Here is a 20,283-nt window from a genome sequence, read left to right as displayed (position 1 = left end):
TCAAGATCCCTTCCAGTTCCAGCGTTCTATGATTCTATGAAAGCGAGCGAGGCCAAGGTCTTGGTATATTCTTTCAGCTGGATCTTCCTCTCTGTCCCTGACAGCAGATGGTTCACACAGACACAGCCTCTACAACCCCTGGATTTACTGCAGTTACAGTTAGGGCTCTGAAAACTCACCCATCTGGCACATACTGGTAGAAGAGACAGGCTCACTTTGTGTTGGTCATTTTATTATAAAACCCTTGGTGCGTCCAGTCCCACCCTCCTCAACAGAGTAATCAGAAAAACAAACACTGGTCAATTGCTCACTGAACTACAGCACTGTAGCCAACATTCCTTATGGGGCAGGCATCTTTCTATGGAGGTTTATGTACTACCACTTGGCTGAGACACAGAGGTGCTATTAAACCTGCAGAGAAAGGAGGTCTGAGTTACCATCACTCAATCAATCCTCTGGGACCCTTCTAAGCACAACACGCTGGGGAAGTGGGCCAAGATCGTGGCATAAGGAGATCTGGCCACGTGTGCCAGGCATTCAGTAGGCAGTGGTGATCCCACAAGTGCTACAGAAAGGCTCCCACACACATACTTCTTGGGTGGTATTAGCATGCTGGTACTGCAGCTGCGTCTGTAATTTAATTACAACAGAACCTGAGACGTGCCTGCTCCAGATCTGCTGAGAAAGGGTTAAAAAACCCCAACAAAGTGACAGGTCACTGGCCACAAGAATTATACAAATCCCCCCACCCCGCCAGCCCAGTCACTGATTGCTGCTGCTCTGAATACACTGTAATTTTAAGTGGGGTTCCTGAGCTCTGGGGCGCTGGCTGCGCTCAGCTTCATTCAGTTCTTCTTGGTCTTGGGTGTATCGTATTTTCTTTTGCTTGAATACCACAGCAGCAGGGGGATTCCAATGGAGGGAAGGGTCATCACTCCGAAAGCTGCCCAGTCGAGCTAGCAGAAGGGGAAACCAATTAGTAGTAGTTAAAATAGGTCGTGTTTAGGCCAGCCCCCAGCTCCTCACACCTGAGCACCCCACCCAAGCATTTTGATTTGACCTTTAGTGGGGAGGGATAGCTCAGTGGCCTGCACACTGACCTACTAAACTCAGGTTTGTGAGCTCAGTCCTTGAGGGGGCCCTTTAGGGATCTGGGGCAAATAGATTAAAAAAAAAATATATATATATATATGGTCCTGCCAAGAGGGCAAGGAAGTGGACTCAATGACTCTCAAGGTCCCTTCCAGGTCTACAAGACGTGTATCTCCGTGTGTGTATGTATATATATTATTACAACACAGATTCATTCCTAGAAGCAAGTCTAACAGGCCACAATTAATTATTTTTCATTTTTTCTGCAAGATTTTGCAGATGTTGCCCCCAAAAGCTTAGGCACCACCTTGGGAATTTCCCAGGTGGCTTTTCATTTAGTGTCTGGTCTCCTGCTTTCACACCATGATCCAGCCCACATGCAATAGGTCAACAATAATTTGAACGACACCATCACTGTGAGAAAAGGAATCAATTATTGGTCTAATGATACTTACAAAGTGTGGGGAAAACCTCCTGTCAAATTCTCTCTGAGCCAGGATTCCTCCTTGCCCAGGGGCACTGGTGTAGCCAACCTGAAATGTGGGTGAGGGGAGAGAGAAATATTGTCATCACCGTCAATAACCGTGGGCTCAGCGCCTGTTGGTGTCTGATACCTCTCCCACCATTTCCTTCCATCTTTCCCTGTCCAGTGAGGAGGGGTTTAGTTTCTGTAGACAAGCTCCACACCAATCTACTACATCATCTACCCATTCTCTGTGGGGTCGGCCTCTCATACTCAAACCGTCCATTATGCCAAATACCAGGGTCTTGATTTTTCATTTGCTGTTCATTCTACGGATGTGCCCGAATAGCTGTAACTTGCACTGCATAACCTTCTGCACTAGGTTCTCTTTCAGCTGTATCTTCCTGTAGAATTCCTCACTGGTGTCCTCCTGCATCCAACCTGTTCTCAGGACCTTGCTATACCAACTCCTCTGTGCCTGGCATTGCAGGTGCATTGCAGCGAACACTTGAGGAAAGTGAGAGAGACCATCCATCACCCCCTAGGAGTGCATCTAATAGCACTCGCTGGGCATCTCTGCTGCGAAACTTGCTGTTACGATCCCGCACATGATCAAGTTCAGCAGAAAGGGAGTAGCCACTCACCACAACCTGCCCTCCTTCCTGTGCCAGGTAGGTAATGGTAGCCGAGGTGAAATTGAAGTAGCCAGCTTTGAGGGGCCTCAGGACCACAGTGTGAGACACGTTGCTGGCTCTGCATAACAGATGGTTACGGAAACTAATTGCATTTTGTCCCAGGAAGGTCAGAAACAGCAAGCAGCTGGGTCTAATCAACAGCTTGAAATCTTAAACCACCTGCAACTACTGATTCAGACCCTTACAGGGACAACTCATCTACTCCTCCTTCCCTGATGGCAAATGGAGTTCCATGCAATTTAATATGCGGGGGGGGTGTTACCTGACCTAAGACCTGGATCTTGTTTGCATGCACATTGGAGATCCCAGAGCACTTCCCTGGGGTTTGCCCTGGGTGGCTTAGCCAGAAGTCAGGTGAACCTGCATTTCAAGAAAAACGTACAGAGCTGGAAGCATCAAGATGTCCTTGGGCCTCAGAGGGAACCGGGGCAGTTCAACAACAGGCCCAAGACATGGTGGGAGGAGACTGTTTCAGACTGCAAAAGGATACGGTGCAATCCTGTCCCACTTGACATTAAGCATTCCAGAGACAATGCCAAAATCTTCTGGGGGAAAAGAATCATCTGACAGCTCCACGTCCAAAGCCGCACTAAATGCAACAGCGAGAGAGAGAGAGGGGTCAGGAATGGAGCCGGAGGAGGGTGGCGGGGTAGGTGCTCGCTGGAGTCCCAACGTGGGGTTAGACTAAAGGAAGGGGTCCCTGCTAGCCCATTGGTGCTACCAACTACTTCACAAGCAGAAGAAAGTGCAGTTCCAGATGCTTAATTGCCAGCAGGACTGATCTGGAGTAAAAAAGGCACAAAGATGAGCACAGGACAAGTGCGCCAACGGGAAGGGTTAGATCTCAGGCACAGAAGACAGCACCGGTGGGAAGAACTGATAAGAGCCAGGAAGCCAACGAAAAAAGTCTGTGCATGTGAGGAAGGGAGCACTTCATTGGGCATACAAGCAGCAGGAAAGGAAGCAGGTTGTAACTGCAGCGATTTGGACACCAGTGATTTATGATGCAAAGCCAGATGTGGTGAAGGCAGGGACCAGGGCTGGAACAGAGGAAGGAGTAACTGGAGGAATTAGAGAGGGGAAAGCCAGAGCTTGGTAAGAGCTTAGGCGTGAGCTTTGGGACAAGGAGTCAAGAAACACATGCCAACGAATGTGGACTTGCTTCCCATACACAAAGGAATCCACTGAGACCCCTTCAGAATCACTCTGCTCCCTCCCACCCCGAAACACCCAGCCCTTGAAGCTGCGTAACACACCCTTTCCTGAGTGGGCCTGATGGTGCACCCTTACTCCAACTGAAGTCAACACTCCTCTGGACTCCAGCGAAAACAGCCCTTCGTTTTAACAATGGTAACAAAATCAGGGGTGACAGCCATGGACCCTTCTGGCCTTCCAATCTAGGAATACGACAAAATTCTTCCCATCCAGTCCCCAGAGTTCCCCTCCCGGCTCCACAGGGAATTTGGGAGGCATAAGAGAGGAACCTGAGAAAGGTTTACGCTCTGGATGCCCTCACTACGCCTGTCCCCGCCCCCGATCTCCTGACACACACACATTGCAGAGACACACTCCCAATACCTGTCCCTGCCCTTCTCAGGGACAGACACCTGAAGGGTATCAACACAGCTGTCCTGGGTGGGCAGGGTAGCCCACTCTGCCTGTCCCCCACCTTTCTGCCCTTGAGCTACCCACTCCCACTCCTCTCCTTCCCCCACAAGTTCTGCCCTGGTCCACTCCATCTCCTCCCACCCCCTCTTACGTCCATTACACCACTTCCCCAAGCCTCCGCCCCCTCCAAGGGACACAACCATGGGGATTACTGGGGGGCCTGGGGCCAGCAGCAGGGGTTGTCCCTCTTCCCACTGCCATGCACTCACCACACCAGCAGGAAGCAGAGCGATCTCGCCCAGCCCACTCTGATCCCCAGCCATATCACTCTGGGGAGCAGAACAGGCTGCTGGGTCACTGCAGATCCTGCTGCTGGTATGTGCAGGGACAGGCCCAGCCCCTGCTTCTGGCACCATGCCACCCCCACCTCTCAGCCATCCCCAGATGCCCCAAAACTATCCAACAGATGGGACGCCTCTGGGGGGCCAAGCACACAAGCAACCCTTACCTGGATCCAACGTTGTAGATATTGTACTGCAAAGTCAGGTCCTTGCCTTCCACTGCATATCTGTTTAGTAGAGATTTAGAGGCGAGTAGCCTGGCCCCCTCCTCGCTGCGAGCGACAGACAGTAGGGCAAACACAGCAAGAGCTACCAGCTTCATCTGGAAGGGGGGAAAACACTCACTATTAATCCCTGAGTTCACAAACAGGACACATCACAAGGGGTGGCCTTTTGGAAGAGGCAGTAATGGGCAGCACAGAATAGATACACGCCCAATGTGTCACGCAAAAGGTGACCATCTGTCCCGTTTTCAGCAGGACAGCCCTGTATTTCAGGTGCCATTGAGGCATTCCAATTTATTTTGCAAAAGGGGCTAATTGCCCTGTATTTTACGCTGGCAGCCAGACCGCGTGGCGGCTCATCTGCTGCCCAGCTTCCCGCAGCAGGGGCTGGAGCTGAGCCAGGGCCACAGGAATTGGGGTCAGAACCGTGGGGTGGGGGGAGGGGAGTGATCCGGGGCTGGATCCAAGGCCTGGGAGGCAGAGGTTGGAGAAGGAGCTGGGTTTTGGGGTGAGGTTTGGAGCAGGGCTGCCGGAGCTGAAGCTGCAGGGGGTGGAGCCCGGCCACAGAGGTTGGAAATGGGCCCCTGGAGCCGGGGCTGCAGGGGCCTGAACTGTGGCTGCAGTGGGGCTGGAGCCACAGCCACCCAGACTTCTCCAGCTGGGACAGCCAGGAGCTGCACCTGTGTGGTGGGCCCAGCTGCCGCCCACAGCCCCGGGAAGCCAGGAGCTATGCTAGCGGGGCAGCAGCCCTGTTCCCTGCACCCCGGATAGGGTGATCATCAGTCCCATTTTGGCCAGGGGAAATATGGTCACCCTAGCCAAGAAACACAAATACCAGTGTGGTTTAGGACATTGTACATGAAGGCATCATGCCATGGAAGAGGGAGGGATCCGACCACTCAATACAATGACAATGCAACTGCACCTGGAATATCTGGACACTTCTCTACCAGAATGAGACAACTGCAGAGCAATGACCTGATACTGGGTTTTTTCCTGGCTGCTCTGTGAATGTGCGGTACATTTATTCAAGAGACAGGGTGAGCAGGGTAATAGCTTTACTGGACCAGCATCTGTTGGTAAAAGAGACAAGCTATTCCAAAGAGACCCGAAAGCTTGCGTCTTTCACCAACTAGGGCTAGTCCAATAAACAATATTACCTCAACCATACTGTGTTGCCTCTCTGATACCCTGGGGTCAACAAGGCTGCAACAACTCTCCAAACAATGCCAGTATTATTAAACAGCAATGAAGGGTCCTGTGGCACCTTATAGACTAACAGAAAAGTTTTGAGCATGAGCTTTCATGAGCACAGACTCACTTCATCAGTATTATTAAAGGCATCAGGATAGTCATTTTATAAAGAGAATACACTTATACAAACATCTAAGACCAAAAAAACTGTTTCTGCCATTTCTCCTTTTATGACCAGTGTCAAAGCACAGCTCAACAACAAACACTGCAGCATTGTGCTAATACCTCAGGAAGCACATGTACTAAAAATAACCATGAAAATGACAATCCTGTAGTGAGATGAGAGGAAGACAGATGACTTAAAGCGGCTGGGTCTCAGGCTCATCCACTGGATTAAACAAGTTAAAATACGTTGCTGTTTTTGTGTCCATGTATTCACTTTTATATACCCACTCATAAAGCTTTTACACTCTAACATACTTTTTTTTTTTTTTTTAAACACACGCCAAGAGATTTTTCCCCCCTCCTATGAACATAACCAAAAATTCTATCGGTTTGGTTCCCCCCCGCCCCTGTAGCTGCAGGGACAAGAACTGGGGCCGGACGTAGAGTTTTCTGGCTCCGGTTTAAGTCACCCATTCCCTCATATCACTGTGAGCAACAAACCCACTACGCTTTAGGGCAGACAAAGTTCACTGAAGTGCTCCTTCATCCTACGCGCCAGCATCGGGGCCTGGCTGCTCCGCAGAGCCACGTGTCTGCATTCCCCGAGCCTGGCACGGCTAGAGCCAGACCCGCCGACCGCGCACCGCCTGCCTACAGGCTGCCGGGAGCAGGACCTCCCCAGCTGCCTTTCATCCACGCAGCGCGGACGTGTCAGAGACACACCCCCGAGTCCTCCCCACGGGCCCCTCAAACTCCCTCAGGCCCCCACCTTCTCCCCACCACGATCCCCCCACAGGCCTCCCGGTCCCCCCCAATTCCCTCCCTCTGGGCTCCTCCCTAAACCTCTCCCCCTCCAGGCCCCCCAGCCCCCCTTACCCCCGGTACCCCCCAGGCCCTGTGCTGCTCCCCAAACCCCTTTCCTCTGGGGTCCCCCAGCCCCCCCAAATTCCACCCCCAGGCTCCCCCCAACCAGACACCACAAGCCTCCCTCCCCAGGCTCCCCCCACCTCCCTCGGGCCCCCCAACATCTCCCCCCCAGCCTCCCGTATAACCCCCAGGACGCCGCAGTCTCAGTCCCTCACCCCCTGCCCGCGGGGCCCCTCACCTCGCCTGTCTCAGCGCCCCACGGAAGAAAGAGTCAGCGATGAGCGCCCGGGGCACGCCGGGAAGCGTAGTCCTCGCCCTGTGCGTCGAGCCCGGAAACCAGCCTCCGCCCCGGGGCACGCTGGGAACTGGAGTCCGCTTCGCACCACGCCGGGGAAGGAGCCTCGCGCGCCTGCGCATAGGGAACAGGAGTCTGCAGCGTGTTCCTTGCCTGTGGCTGCTGCCAGCTTGTGCGTGGGGCTCTGGGGCTGTTCCTGTCTTCTCTCTCCCCTACCGTTTTTAGCCACCTCCCACTCTTCCACCCTGCTCGCTTTTCTTCCTCCTCCTCTATCCACCCCAATCTTTCTTTTCTTCCTTGCTTATTTGCAAACACTTATGCATATGATAACAATAAGGCCGGTGGCACCTTGTAGATTTACGCATATGCTTAACTTCACATCCACGCAAGGCCCATCGTTTGCAGGATCAGTGCTTAGCTATGGGGGCTGGTTGACAATTTCCCCTGAAACTGGTTTTTCATTTAAAATTGAGTTTTCAATTAGATTAACATGACAGAGTGTGTTTCATGGGGAGTTTAACTTTTTGTTGGAAAATATTAAAATGGTGAAGAGGGAGGGGGGATTTAATAGCAGCTTTTAACTTCCTGAATGGGAGCTCTAAAGAGCATGGAGAGAGGTTGTTCTTAGTAGTGATGGATGGCAGAACAAGGAGCTATGGACACATGTTACAGAGGGGAAGGTCTAGGTTGGATATTAGGAAAAAACCATTTCTCCAAGAGGGTGGTGAAGCACTGGAATGCATTACGGAGAGGGATGGAGGAGGTTTTTAAGTCCTGGCTTGACAAAGCCCTGGCTGGGATGATTTAGTTGCGGTTGATCCTGCTTTGGGCGGGGGGCTGGACTTGATGACCTCCTGAGGTCCCTTCCAGCCCCAGGAGTCTATGCTCCACAACCTCCTCCTCGCTGACTGTCTGCACTAATTATTAGGAACAGAGGAATTCTCAGTCTGCATCAGACGTGGGATTCGTCTTGCCCTGCATCCAATCTCCAAGAGTGGCCAGCCTCTGTTGGAATATGCAAGCAATTGTGCAGTGACAGGATATCCCCAGGGACTGTATTGGGGCATCGTGGTCTACACGCTGACTGAAGCATGGGAGTTATTGGTAGCCTGCACCTCTCAAAATATAGACTCTCCCTGTAGGCTGCTGTGCCTAGCTGCAAATCAGGACTCTTGGCTTCTAGTCCCATCTCTGTGCAATCCTGGGACAAGTCACTTCAGCACACTGTGTTGAGAGGCTACAGTTCCACTGCCAATGTAACGGGGATCTAAATTGCATAGATTCAGCCTGCTATTTTAATTTTCCCAGAAGATACTCACAGGAGACACAACAGCATTGGCCTCTGAAATCAGCTTGCAGGCTCAGCTTGGAAAGCTACTGGACTTGCAGTTCAGTAAATGCTGTGCTCCAGTGTGGTTAAACTTTTCCCCACACAAAGTTAGTTCATAAACAACTGAATCAAATAATGAAAATATCAGGCCAACGCACCTAAAGTAGCTACCACTCCTCTGTAATACCCTGTCACCTAGATTAGGGTGTTATATTTCCACAAAGAACCTCCTGGACTAAATCCAGAAGATGCCACTTTTCAAATATACATATGGGAAGTGCCTCCCCACCAACACATCAGCAGAAAACTAATCCGGACCACCAACCTTCTCTACAGCAGATGGTGGTGAGCAGAAGGGGAATAGTCCGCTCCATCTGCAGGAAACTCCTCCTTGACCTCAAGCTGCAAGATTATCTCTGGTACAAGGTTCAACCCTTTCAGAGGTGAGGTGGTGACTTATGCAGCAAATGACTACGGCGGGGGTCTGAGCAACGGCATGTCCTCTGGGTGGCTGCACTGTCGGTGAAGACACTGCACGCCTACTGAACATCAGCTCATCTCCTGCCATCAGGAGGACTGCCTGGACCCCACACATCGTTATTGTAAAAACAACCAGGAGTCCTGTAGTGCCTTCAAGACTAACAGATTTATTTGGGCATAAACTTTCATAGGTAAAAAATAAATGCATCCGATATAGTGTTTTTTATCCATAGAAACTCCTGCCCAAATAAATCTGTTAGACCTTAAAGTGCCACAGGACTCCTTGTTTTTACAGATACGGGCTTACACAGCTACCCCTCTGAAACATGTTTATTGTACCTGTAGCAGGTTCACTAGTAATAACTGGGATAATGCAACAACTAACGTTTGCTGGAGCCCTTAGACCCTCCGATAAAAGTCACTAAAGATATTCTAATTCAAGAGATTTAAAAAAGTTGCTATGAAGGCATTGCATGGGAAGCCGGGCAAAGTTCATACCTGTCTTTCTCCAGAAATCTCTGCTCTCTGGTCATCTCCATTGACATCTGCTTCTACCATTTCTGTCTCACCTTGATATATTTCTGCTTTCAAGATCTAATGGGAGCAGAGGGAATTGGGGGTCTTGGCTGATCTCAGTTAGTGATGATCACGTAGAGGAGGAAGCCGATGACCATGGTGACTCTGAGAAGCTCCTGGATGAGAAGCAGTAGCATGCCAAAAATTAGGCTTTCCAGCAGGGCTGCCAAAGTCATCAACGTCAGGAGACAGACGGTCAGCTGCATCTCAGAGACTCTCTGGAAACTGATGTTGGGGTGGGGGAGACGAGAGCACCAGGTCAAGATTAACTTCCATAAACAAACAGAATAAGGTTATGTGGGACATTTCTTCCCTTTCCTCACAGCATGAACCCTAAAATGCTGCCAAGATTCTGGGATACCTCAAATGTAGATCAGTGCCAAGTGAGGCCTCGTCATGAGACACTTTTTAATAGCAGCCCAAAGCCAAGAAATGCTGTCAGCCCTGCTTCCATTTCAGCATCTTGCTCGGTACAGATGTGTGATTAGAATGGAAGGCCAAGGAATTACAAAGCGTTTACCAGCAATGGTGCTAGGTCACAGGGTCACCAAAAGCTCTGGTGGTGAGGTAAGGGTGCCAGTGATGCACCCAGAATGCACATTGAGTCAGACTGTCTTCAGGATGTACCTGGACATTGGGGCACTTGATCTACAAGGCTACATCTCTTTGGATGATGAACATTACATCCAAGTGACAAGACATAGCCAAGGACTGACAGATTCCACATATTCATTCAGCTGTCTTCTGTCACCAACATATTTGGAAACCCATGACACATTAATCCCCCATGCAGAATTTTTCTTAGAGCTTCAGCAGATATTCAGCCTCATCCCCTCCCAGCCCACAAGAGCCAGAGTCTGCCCTGATTTACACTCATTGCAATTCCAAGTACTCATTGACTCTGCTGCTTCTAAGGCCTTTCGTGCAGCCCTGGAGAAACAGATGGTTTCAGATGGCAACACGAGCCCATAGATGCTCATACCTTGTACACTGGCAATCTTCCCTCAGGCTCACTGTAGCTTCAGGGGCTATAAGGGAGTCATCCACTGACCCACCAAAATCTCCTTTTGTCCTATCTCCTACTGCATCCCTCAGGCTATCAAAGGAAGAGGCAACTTCTCCTGCCAACTGCCCTTCTTAACAGCCCTGGAACCGTGAGCTCCAATGTTCCACTACCCCTGTCCCAGCCGCTCTAGGCCAGAAAAAAAAATCTCCATATTATCATGAGGGAAGAATCCTGCATGGACTGGTTTAATTGATCAAATGGCCTTTTACATCTTTTGGGACCAAACCAAAGTACCAACCCTCTGTGAGTCCACAGCCATCAGCATCTCGCAGGAGGCATTTAAGCTCCCATTTCATCATTCTTACTCTTGTATTACTCTGCACCTAGAAATGTCAACTGAGCTCACAGCTCTGCCGTGCTAGGTGCTGTACATACACATCATGAGGCAGCAGCCCTGCCCCAAAAGGGCTTACAGTCAAACCAGACAAAAGAGTTAAAGGGGGGGAAAGGGGGCACAAAAGAGGGAAATAACTTACACATTGATTTGAGTCTCTGTGACAAATTTGTACCCTTTTTGGATTCCTTTGGGAGTTCGGAGAACTAAGTGATGAAGATCTATATTCAGTAGCCAAACAGTTTCAACAAAGGTACAACAAAATTTCAAGAGATTTCTGTGACAAGATCATCTTCCTGAAATGTATACATTCCGCCACCTTTAAAATCCGACTACAAGCCAAAAGAACTCTTTCAAGAAATATTCTCTCTCAGCTTGTCCACTGTATTTCCTAATATCACAATTGCATTATGTATTTTTGTCAGTCTTCCTGCATCAGTGGTTTCAGGTGAATGCACATTCAACGTGTTAAAACAAATAATGATCATCTTTCTACAACAGGACAAGAGTATTTGAGTGGGCTCGCAACGCTTAACATTAACAGGGATGTTGCACATAAATTAGATTTTTCTTCAATTATGAATGAGTTTGCACACAACAAAGCCCAAAAAGCATTCCTAAAATGAAGTTTTGCTTGCAGTAGAAACTCACAATTAAATTAAATTGTTAATATAAATGCTATTTGTATAATGATTTAATTGTTAATATATAAATGTCTCTAGCATTCATTTTCATATACAGGTTGAACCTCTCACGCCCAGCACCGTCTGAACCTGACTGGTTGTGGACGGGAAAATTTGCCAAATGACCGGAGGTCAATATGTTCTAGCACGTTACCAACACTTCCACGGCTTACTGGGCTCTTAGAAGACATTTAGGGGTAAATTACAGCTAAATAACAGCACAGAACACTGAGAGCCAGGACTGATGGCTGCAAACAAACTGCATGGGACCACTGGAAACTTGGCCACACCTGTAATAAGTACTCGTCCAGCTCACTAAAATTATGCTGGATTACAGAGCTTGACAGACAAGAGAGTTCCGAATTAGAAAGGTTCAACCTGTATTGTTTTGGTTTAAGTATAATGCTGTGGATTAGAAACTAGATACCTTAGGGGCCTGGTGCTGGGGCCTCTAAACTGAATGCAGCCTGGACCTCTGTCATTCACTGAGAGGGCCTGCATCCATCCACCCATCTCTACCTCTTTCCACACACATCCCTCTAGCCCGCTAACACCCGTCTCCATCATGTTTAAATGCCTCTCACATATTTGAAAAACAAAATAATACTTACGTTCTCTCTCCCCCTCACTGATCTGGAGGAATAAGACATTGTCTAAGACAGTTCAATCTAACTGTCTGTCAAGAGCCGATTGTGGGGAAGCTCCACTGAAGAGATGAGTTTTGCTTTGACCTCTTATCACAGTATAAGGCATGTGCTTGATCTCGTAGTAGTGAGTTCCATAGTGTGGGTCCAACGCTTGAAAAAGTTCTGTCTCCTGCACATCGAGTGCTGCTTCTGTTTGGAGGTTCTCTCTGATTCTGATCTTCACAGCATTTTTCTGCTGTTTCCAAAGCGTTTAGAATCATGGAATATTAGATCCAGAGGTCATCAAGTCGAGTCCCCTATCCTCACAGCAGGACCAACACCATCTAGATAATCCTTGATAAATGTTTATCTAACCTGCTTTTAAATATCTCCAATGATGGGGATTCCACCATGTCCCTTCAATATTTATCCACCATGGTAGTTAGGAAGCTTTCCTAATGTCCAGCCTAAACCTCCCTTGTTGCAATTTAAGCCTGTTGTTTCAGGTCATGATGCATTTTCCCATAAACATTTTATAATCACTTTTCCTTTCATTTATTTGAATTTTAAATAATTTTCTCTCATGAGTGAGAGAAAACAAAACCGCCTCCAAGCCAGACACTGAAATAGAATTTGTTGCATTTACCCACCATAAATTCTGCTATCAGTATTTCACACCCCAGCTGCTGTAACTGATACGGGACATGCTGTCCACTTTTGGATTAGGGCTCTTTCTGCAAAATTGATGGGGCAGGCACAAAGGAGACATAGCTGCTGTCTAATCTGCAGAAACTCTAGGATAAAAGTGTAAAATTTGGGTACATAAGCACCCCTCGGGCAAAAAGGTTTTAAAACCTAACCCTTGTATCATTGAACTTCCTGGCCCCACTCCTGCAAAGACACAGGTGCATAACTTTACCTTTTGGGACTACGACAGTACACCCAATTAAGCATGTGGGGGAAAGAGCTGGCCAAGTGAGAAGTACATACTTGGGAATCTAGGGACAGGGTGGCAAGGCAGTTTTCCTAGCAGTCTCTATATATATAAACAAACACTTTTCCTTTCTGCAAAAATAACTGATGGTACATTATAATGAAATCCTCAGAATGTTTGAAACACTGTCAGACAACAGGATCTGTGCTGTCCACCTAAGTTTACCACTAAGATTTTTTTTGGTGGCAGGGGGGAGATGGATATTTAATATTAGTTGTATGGGGGAATATATAATACTTACTGCCTTTGCAATGAACATGAAGATCTGTAGCAGGAAAGTGCTAGAGAAGAAATAAGTATTTTTTGTTGTGCACCACCTTTTTCTTCAAACCATATCATCCAGTGACTAGCACAGAAGGCAGAAAAGCCACTTTGATTTGGAAATGCATCAGGTAAACAGTTCCTCCAATTAATTACATTAATCTGTCACAAACTGCAAAAGCTCAATTGTCAGCACTAAGTGGTCAACAGGCATGAGGCAGGCACCCAGAAACTTCATGAGAATGGCTTAAAAAGAACATTTTAAAAAAATTAACACTGTTGGCATTCTTTTTATCTGCCTTCTGGCTTTTAGAACCTTTATGGCTTATGTTGTCTACTTCATTTATCTCTCCAACCACGAGGGCTAAGAATATACAGTCTTCAAAAATGAAAGCTCATGTCCTGCTGAATTCGAATGATTCCGACATCTTAAAATAATCAACTACATATATGAGGTTGGTGATAAAACCACAAGAGCTAGGAATGGTGTTTTGCCATGACTATGCTAACTCCTCTGCATTCGTTAATTATTTACTCCATTATCAAGGCCAAGCACTATTATCCCCATTGCGCATACATGGGAAAGTGAGGCACAGAGCAGGGCAGTGACTAACTCAAGATCATTCAGCAGACCTAGGATAGATCTCAAACCTGTCTTCCCTGGGCCACATGACTCCTGATCATGTTTGAAGCCAAGTCAGCTGCAATCATTCTTAATCAGAGTTCATATGGGGTTCAAAGCCCAAGGCAGAGCAGGCCTGTGTATACAGGGCTCTGCGCACCAGCCTTCTAACTTAGAGCACAATAGAGTTTTAAATGGGGGAATGTAGAAACCCAATTCTCCTCCTGTTTAAATTCCTGTTGAGGATGCTGCTGCCTTAAGGGAGGAAAACTGCTAATTTTGTGTGTGTCATTTTTCTACAAACTTTATATTTTTATATTGAATCAGAAAAGAATCTGTCAGGTGCTAAGTGCATGGTGTCTGTCTTTAATTTGTACCTGATCTTGATGGATAGGGTGGGAACCTGCCAGCCTTACAAACAGGTGTTGATCTGTCTTGAAAAGGTGAAGTGATTTTGCCCAGTCACTGGGGCAACAGGCAACTTATTTCCACTGTGCTGAAAGCTGAGGGTGCTCACTGAGTGCCTCAAAGAACAGGCCCTGCAGGCGTGTCTTACTTATGTCCCCAGGGAGGTAAGACAAGAGGAATCTTCCCTTTAACATTGGGATCCCCTGAGGAAAGGAGCTTTCTGACTGCCATGTGGTGGCTACGTTTGCATGTGTGTGGGGCCTGGTTTGATACTGCTGCACTGCATATATTCATTCACACTAGTGCCAAGCAGGTGTGAAATCCTGCCTTGGTGTTTTTACACCTCCACTGCACTGGTATAAAGGACTACACAGGAAGCAGAGCACCAAACAACCAGCCCTTTTGTCATCCGTGCAGCAGGCCAAAGCAGACTTTACTGTAACAGAGCACAGCATCACAACTGGCTTCTAATGGGGATGCCTCAGCTGGGGAAAGACTGCAAGCCTGTCTGTCAGTCATGCTCAGGTCCCTTTGTGCTGCTCTGGCAGCTCAGAGGGAACTTAAAATTAGCAGAACCAGGTCCCTGAGCATCCTCTCTGCACAGGCACCTCCCAAGCTGACGTGGAGCTTGCATAAAAGTTCTGTATCCACTGACTCCCCATCTCCAGTGTGGCGGCCTGGCTGGAACACGCTGCGTCAGCTGTGACAAGCAGAGCAAAAGACAGAGCAGCCCCGAGGTTGCTCTGACTTACAGCAGAGATGAGGCAAGACCCTAAAACAAGGGGAGCATAAAGGGGATTCAAGCCACCTTAACCCCAGCCCTAAGAGCATGTTCAGAATAACCACAGATCAGACCCGATGCTGCGTCTCTCCGTAAGTGCAGTGCTGGCCCTTCCCAAACCGCTCTCACAAGGGCCAAGCAGCTTTTGAAGGAAAACTCACATGGGAAGTATTTACAATGGTTTTACTTCCAAGCAGCGATCATTCTATTCATTCGCACGATACCACAAACACCAGTCCTTTAGCTGCACACGTGCCAGCTAGCATCAGAGCAAATGTGAAGGAGATGAGACTATGGGAAACTGAGCCAGCCACCCATGTATGGATGCGTTAGGTGGGGGAGGAGGCTGAGTTTTGCAGGAGCTCCTGGTCTCTCAGCTCCTTCCCCTTCTCCTCGTCGCTAGCCAGAAGCAAGCTCATGGATTCCTGCAAGCCTTCCAGGATGCTCAGTTGCGCCTGAGCAATCTGGGTTTGGATCTGGATGTTGTTATGCATGCACTCCAGGAGTCCGTAACATTCCTGCGGCTGATGGTCAGGGGCTGGAAGAGGAAGAGGCAGAGCACCAGTTTGTTTTCCCCTGCCTCAAATCTTACATGAGTTTTAATTCTGTTCAAATGGCGCCTTTTTACAGAGACTCGCATGCCAGTACCTCACTGCACTTTGCAACAGCCTGTAGCACAAGTATTATCCCCATTTCACAAGTGGGAAAACTAAGGCACAAGTAGGGACACGATGCACCCATGTTCATGCAGATCCAGGAATAAATCCTCAGAGTACTAGACTTCTAGTTCCAACCAGTCACCCATGCTCCCACCCGCAGCTGGGATAGACTCCAAAAGTCCTGACTCCTAGCCCCCTATTTCTCTCCCATCCCAAAGCTGGGGTGATTCTGACACTTACCAAATTGTTTCTGTCCTTTCCATAGCCTTGCAGCCTGGGCACAGGGGAAACCTGGGCTGCGCCTCCGTTGGGAAGACGGAAGCTCAAGAAAGCTTGGAGAGGGTTTGGCAGGACATAGCTTCTTCAAAGAAGAGGAAGGGCCTTCAAAGTTGTCGTCTCCTATTTAAAAAAACAACCTTTATATCACAAGGATGTTTTTCCACAGTTGAATTATAATCTTGTATAGAATTTTACAACAGTAGCTCTCCAAGCACTTTACAAAGGAGGTCAGTATCATTTTCCACTTTTCACAGATGTGCAAACTGAGACTTAGAGACTTGCCCTCAGTCACTCAGCAAGTTGGTGGCAGAACAAGGAATATAACCCAGCTCCTCTGAGGCCCAGTCTGCTGCTCAGTCACTAAGCTAACAGACAGCATAATAAAGGCTTATTTCTTGTAGAGTAATTTATACTAGTGCAAAACAGCAGCATTCTGATCCAGTGGCATTATACAGCAGGTTCACACTGGTGAAAATGCTAACAAAAATGCAGAGTGATGAAAAATCAGACCTCATTTATTAAAGCTGCCTTATAAACACCAACCAAGTAAGTAATTAATCCCCACACCACTCCAGGAGAGAGAAATCCTAATAATTAGCTAGAAGGATAAACTGAGGCATAGAGGGATAACATGATTCTCCAAGGCCCGAGAGCAAGTTGGTAGCAGAGCTTTGATCAGCACCCAGAAGTTATCACTAGCCAGTCATGAGTTCTAGCCACGACATCATACTTCCTCTCAGGTCACGTTTAGCACATACGATAGATAAAATACACTTTGACAGATAACCATTTTTGTGTTGTTTTCTGTTTAAAGGCAAACTGGGATAACTAATAGCAATCACCCATTCTCAGAGTGCTGTCCCTGCATGGACATGTTACCAAAGTTAGACGGCCCAGATTCTGTATTTTTAACAGAATCCACACCTATGTTAGAGTCAGTTGTTTTTCCCAGCAACCTCTGTCCTGAAATATATTAAAAACTGCAAGTTTAGGTACAAATGTCCAACAAACTTGGATAGCAAGTATAGACTGCATGGAAATGGGAATATTAGGGTAAGAATGCCACAAACTAAATTTCAGGGAGTTTGTGGACCACAGAGGCAGCCAAAGGCAGCAGTCCAGAAACTGTGGGTTGGGACCCCAAAGTAGGTCACAAACCAATTTTAATGAGGTAATCTGGGCTGGTGTTAGACTTGCTGGGGCCTGGGGCTGAAGCCCAAGCTCCACTGCTCAGGGCCAAAGCTGCAGCCCGAGATCAGTCTTGGGCATCTTGGCTCAGGTTATAGCAGAGTTAGGCAAATACTGCTGTAGGCCAGATCCGGTCCACCAATGTGACTCCCTGGTGGGCCTCCACCTCTATATTTACCTGTGCCTCCACAGGTATTGAGTGTTCACAAATCTCATTTGCCGTGGATCTCCATTCATAGCCAATGAGAGCAGTGAGAAGCGGTATCCCAGTCTGAACTGTTTCCCACTGCTCCTGTTGGCTACAAACAGAGATCTCCAGCCAACAAGGGCTGCGACTGGCTGATACCTGTGGAGGTGCAGGTAAATATAGCAGCAGCGGCCCACCAGGGACTAACCCTAGCAGGCCACTGCTTTTTTATTGCCCATCCCTGGGTTACAGGCATCCTGCCCAGGACTGAAGCTCTTGGTTTTCAAATTTATTTGGCTTGCTCACCCAGCCCAGTGGGGCTCAGGCTTTGGACCCTCCACCTGAGTGGGCTTAGACTTCAGTTTCGGCACTTGGGGTCCTGCAGTAATTTTTGTCGTCAGAAGTGGATCACGAATGCAGTGCAGTGAGGTTTGAGAACTGGTGGTCTAACCTATATCTACACTACAACAGTGAGTTACATTTCTAGAACAGTCTGATGCCGTCATTTAACTGTAATTTATCCCTAAATGTCTTCTACGAGCCCAGTAAGAAGTGGAAGTGTTGGTCATGTGCTGGAAAATACTGACCTCCAGTTGTCCTGCAAATTCTCTCGTCCTGCACTGGTCAGGTCTCGAGGATGCCAGATGACAGAGGCTCAACTTGTACGATCAATGTATATATTACTTATTTATACTGCAATAGACTCTAGGAGCCTTAGGGACCAGGACTCGACTGAGCTAAGAACTTGTAACACTGGACAAAGTCATATCCTGCCCCCCACAGACTGCTTATGTTTTGGCACTTGGAACATGTATGTCAATTTCACTACAAAAATTCCAATTTGGCCTTTAAACGTTGGCTTGCGAGTGAAGCAGAAATACATTCAACTTACTTTTCCAGTGTTGTTTTTCTTCCCGAGCATCTGTTTCTGGCTCCATCTGAGGAGCCTATGCTCCTATGGAAAGGAAAGAGTGGTATTATCATTCTAGGGGAATATAAGGGAAGGAGGTTGAAAACATACGAACTAAAATGCAACTTTCTTCTCTGCTGTGTGTGCTAGATATACACATACACACCCCTTATTTTTAGACAATGGGAGTTAAAAAGAATGAAAAATTGGAACAGGCAAAGAGATTTTATGTTGTAACAAAGTCGAGACCACTTGGAACTTTACAGAAGCAGATATCTGGATGATTTTATAGCATACTTCAGGTGGCTAGAGGTCAGTCTCCCTGCTCCAAATTCACAGATCCTTTGCTCTGAGGCTAAAGAAGAATCTCCATTGTATTGTAGCAATGCAGGGCCTCTGAGACACAACTAGATGGTTCTCCTTCCATCCACAAGTATCAGGGTCCTGTGTTAGTCTGGATTTGCAGAAACAACCAGATCGGTGGCTCTTAAAGACTAACAGATTGGCTACAACTCATCAGATAAAGTGGGTTTAATCTCCAAGGTGCCACAGGGCTCCTTGTTGTTAAAGTTATAGACTAGCAAGGCTAACCCTCCAAGATTTATTTGGGCATAAGCTTTCAAGTTATGTCCAAATAAATCTGTTAGTATTTAAAGTGTCACTGGACTGCTCATTGTTTTTCCATCCATGGTGGACTACAGTAATCTGTGCCAATGCATGTGTATCAGTGTCACGTTAAGAGGGGATAACACATAAAGACAGAGGAAAGCACATTTACAAGTGAGGAACTTGCTCTCAGAGGGCCAGGGGTGGTTTTTGCCATAAGTCCCAGCTACACGGTGTACGGAAAGGAATTGAGGTGGGATTGTCAGCTAATGGCACCCAGCACAACCCCCAGAGATTATATACATCTATGCCCCATGTTGTACATGGCACTGTCCCATGTGACTTATTCTGAAACGACAACTCCCATGAAACGCCAGTGGGAGGAAAGCAGCAGTTGCACGGCTAGCAAAACAAAACAGCACTCATGTAGCGCTTTAAAGACTAACAAAATGGTTTATTAGGTGACGAGTTTTCACGGGACAGACCCACTTCATCAGACCTACAGTATTTCCAGTCCAGACTCTGTTATATAGCACAGAGGTCCAAAAGAAAGTTGCAGTACAAACTGACAAATCAAATACACAGAACTGAAGGAGTCGGGTGAGGGGTGGAGGAAGTTAAGGGTCTTGCCTGTGATTTGATGCTTGTAATTACCTCAGGCAAGACACTGAACTCCCCCACCCCGCACCCCAACTCCCTCAGGTCCACGTCTTTGATTTGTCAGTTTTTATTGCAAATGCTTTGGAACTCTGCGCTATATAACAGAGTCTGGACTGGCAACACCATAGATGGGAAGAAGTGGGCCTGTCCCAGGAAAGTTCATCGCCTAATAAATCATTTTGTTAGTCTTTCAAGTGCTAGAGGGCCGCTAGTTTGTTTTGTTACAATACAGACTAACACAGCTCCCGCTCTGTTACTAGCTACACGGCGAGGTTAACGCTACAGTACCCATCATGCCTCAGGAGCAAGCCAACGTAAGACTACAATTCCCAGCACGTCTAGGAGCAAGACTACAACTCCCACAATGCTCCCGTGTGAGGACGGGGGGGAGCCCCCTCCGTAGGACTACTTTTCCCAGCATGCCTCGGCGGAAAGGACGACTGGCGGGACCTCCACGATGGTGACAGCCAGCTCCCTAAACGGCTCTTCTACCCCCCTCTCGCCTTCGGAGCCGAAACCCGAGCCAGATGGACACTGCGTGAAGCGCCGCAAGACGCACTCCTCTGTCCAGCCAACTGCTCTTTGCTTGTACGCATGCGCCTCGCTCTCCTCGCCACGAGCCCCGCCGTTTAGCGCATGCGTGGAGTCTAAGGCTGTCGGAGCACTGCGCAGGCGCAGTTTGAAGGCAC

General features: G+C 47.9%; 2 protein-coding genes across 4 annotated transcripts; both read right to left on the bottom strand.

The window, feature by feature from the left end:
• Positions 1–211: 211 nt before the first annotated feature.
• On the bottom strand, positions 212–6,936 carry SSR2 (signal sequence receptor subunit 2). Of its 2 annotated transcripts, none has more exons than XM_074980844.1 (6): positions 6,888–6,936; positions 4,367–4,521; positions 2,741–2,839; positions 2,200–2,308; positions 1,548–1,625; positions 212–956 (listed from the first exon to the last, which is right to left on the bottom strand). In XM_074980844.1, the coding sequence occupies exons 2-6, from the start codon at positions 4,519–4,521 to the stop codon at positions 846–848; spliced, it is 552 nt and encodes a 183-aa protein (XP_074836945.1). In that variant the 5' UTR covers positions 6,888–6,936; the 3' UTR covers positions 212–845. The 2 variants fall into 2 exon arrangements, with proteins under 2 accessions (XP_074836945.1, XP_074836946.1); XM_074980845.1 differs by lacking the exon at positions 6,888–6,936 and adding an exon at positions 6,865–6,887.
• An 8,356-nt stretch (positions 6,937–15,292) lies between these two features.
• On the bottom strand, positions 15,293–20,223 carry TSACC (TSSK6 activating cochaperone). 2 transcript variants are annotated; one of them, XM_074981311.1, is made up of 4 exons: positions 20,018–20,223; positions 18,311–18,373; positions 16,005–16,163; positions 15,293–15,643 (listed from the first exon to the last, which is right to left on the bottom strand). In XM_074981311.1, the coding sequence occupies exons 2-4, from the start codon at positions 18,354–18,356 to the stop codon at positions 15,435–15,437; spliced, it is 414 nt and encodes a 137-aa protein (XP_074837412.1). In that variant the 5' UTR covers positions 18,357–18,373; positions 20,018–20,223; the 3' UTR covers positions 15,293–15,434. The 2 variants fall into 2 exon arrangements, with proteins under 2 accessions (XP_074837412.1, XP_074837413.1); XM_074981312.1 differs by having other exon boundaries at positions 20,045–20,223.
• Between the last annotated feature and the right edge of the window lie 60 nt (positions 20,224–20,283).

Source organism: Carettochelys insculpta, chromosome 30 (genome assembly GCF_033958435.1).
Source record: "Carettochelys insculpta isolate YL-2023 chromosome 30, ASM3395843v1, whole genome shotgun sequence".
Taxonomy (NCBI): Eukaryota; Metazoa; Chordata; order Testudines; family Carettochelyidae; genus Carettochelys; species Carettochelys insculpta.
Note: the sequence above shows the minus strand (reverse complement) of the source record. Positions and strands in the feature narration are given on the sequence as shown.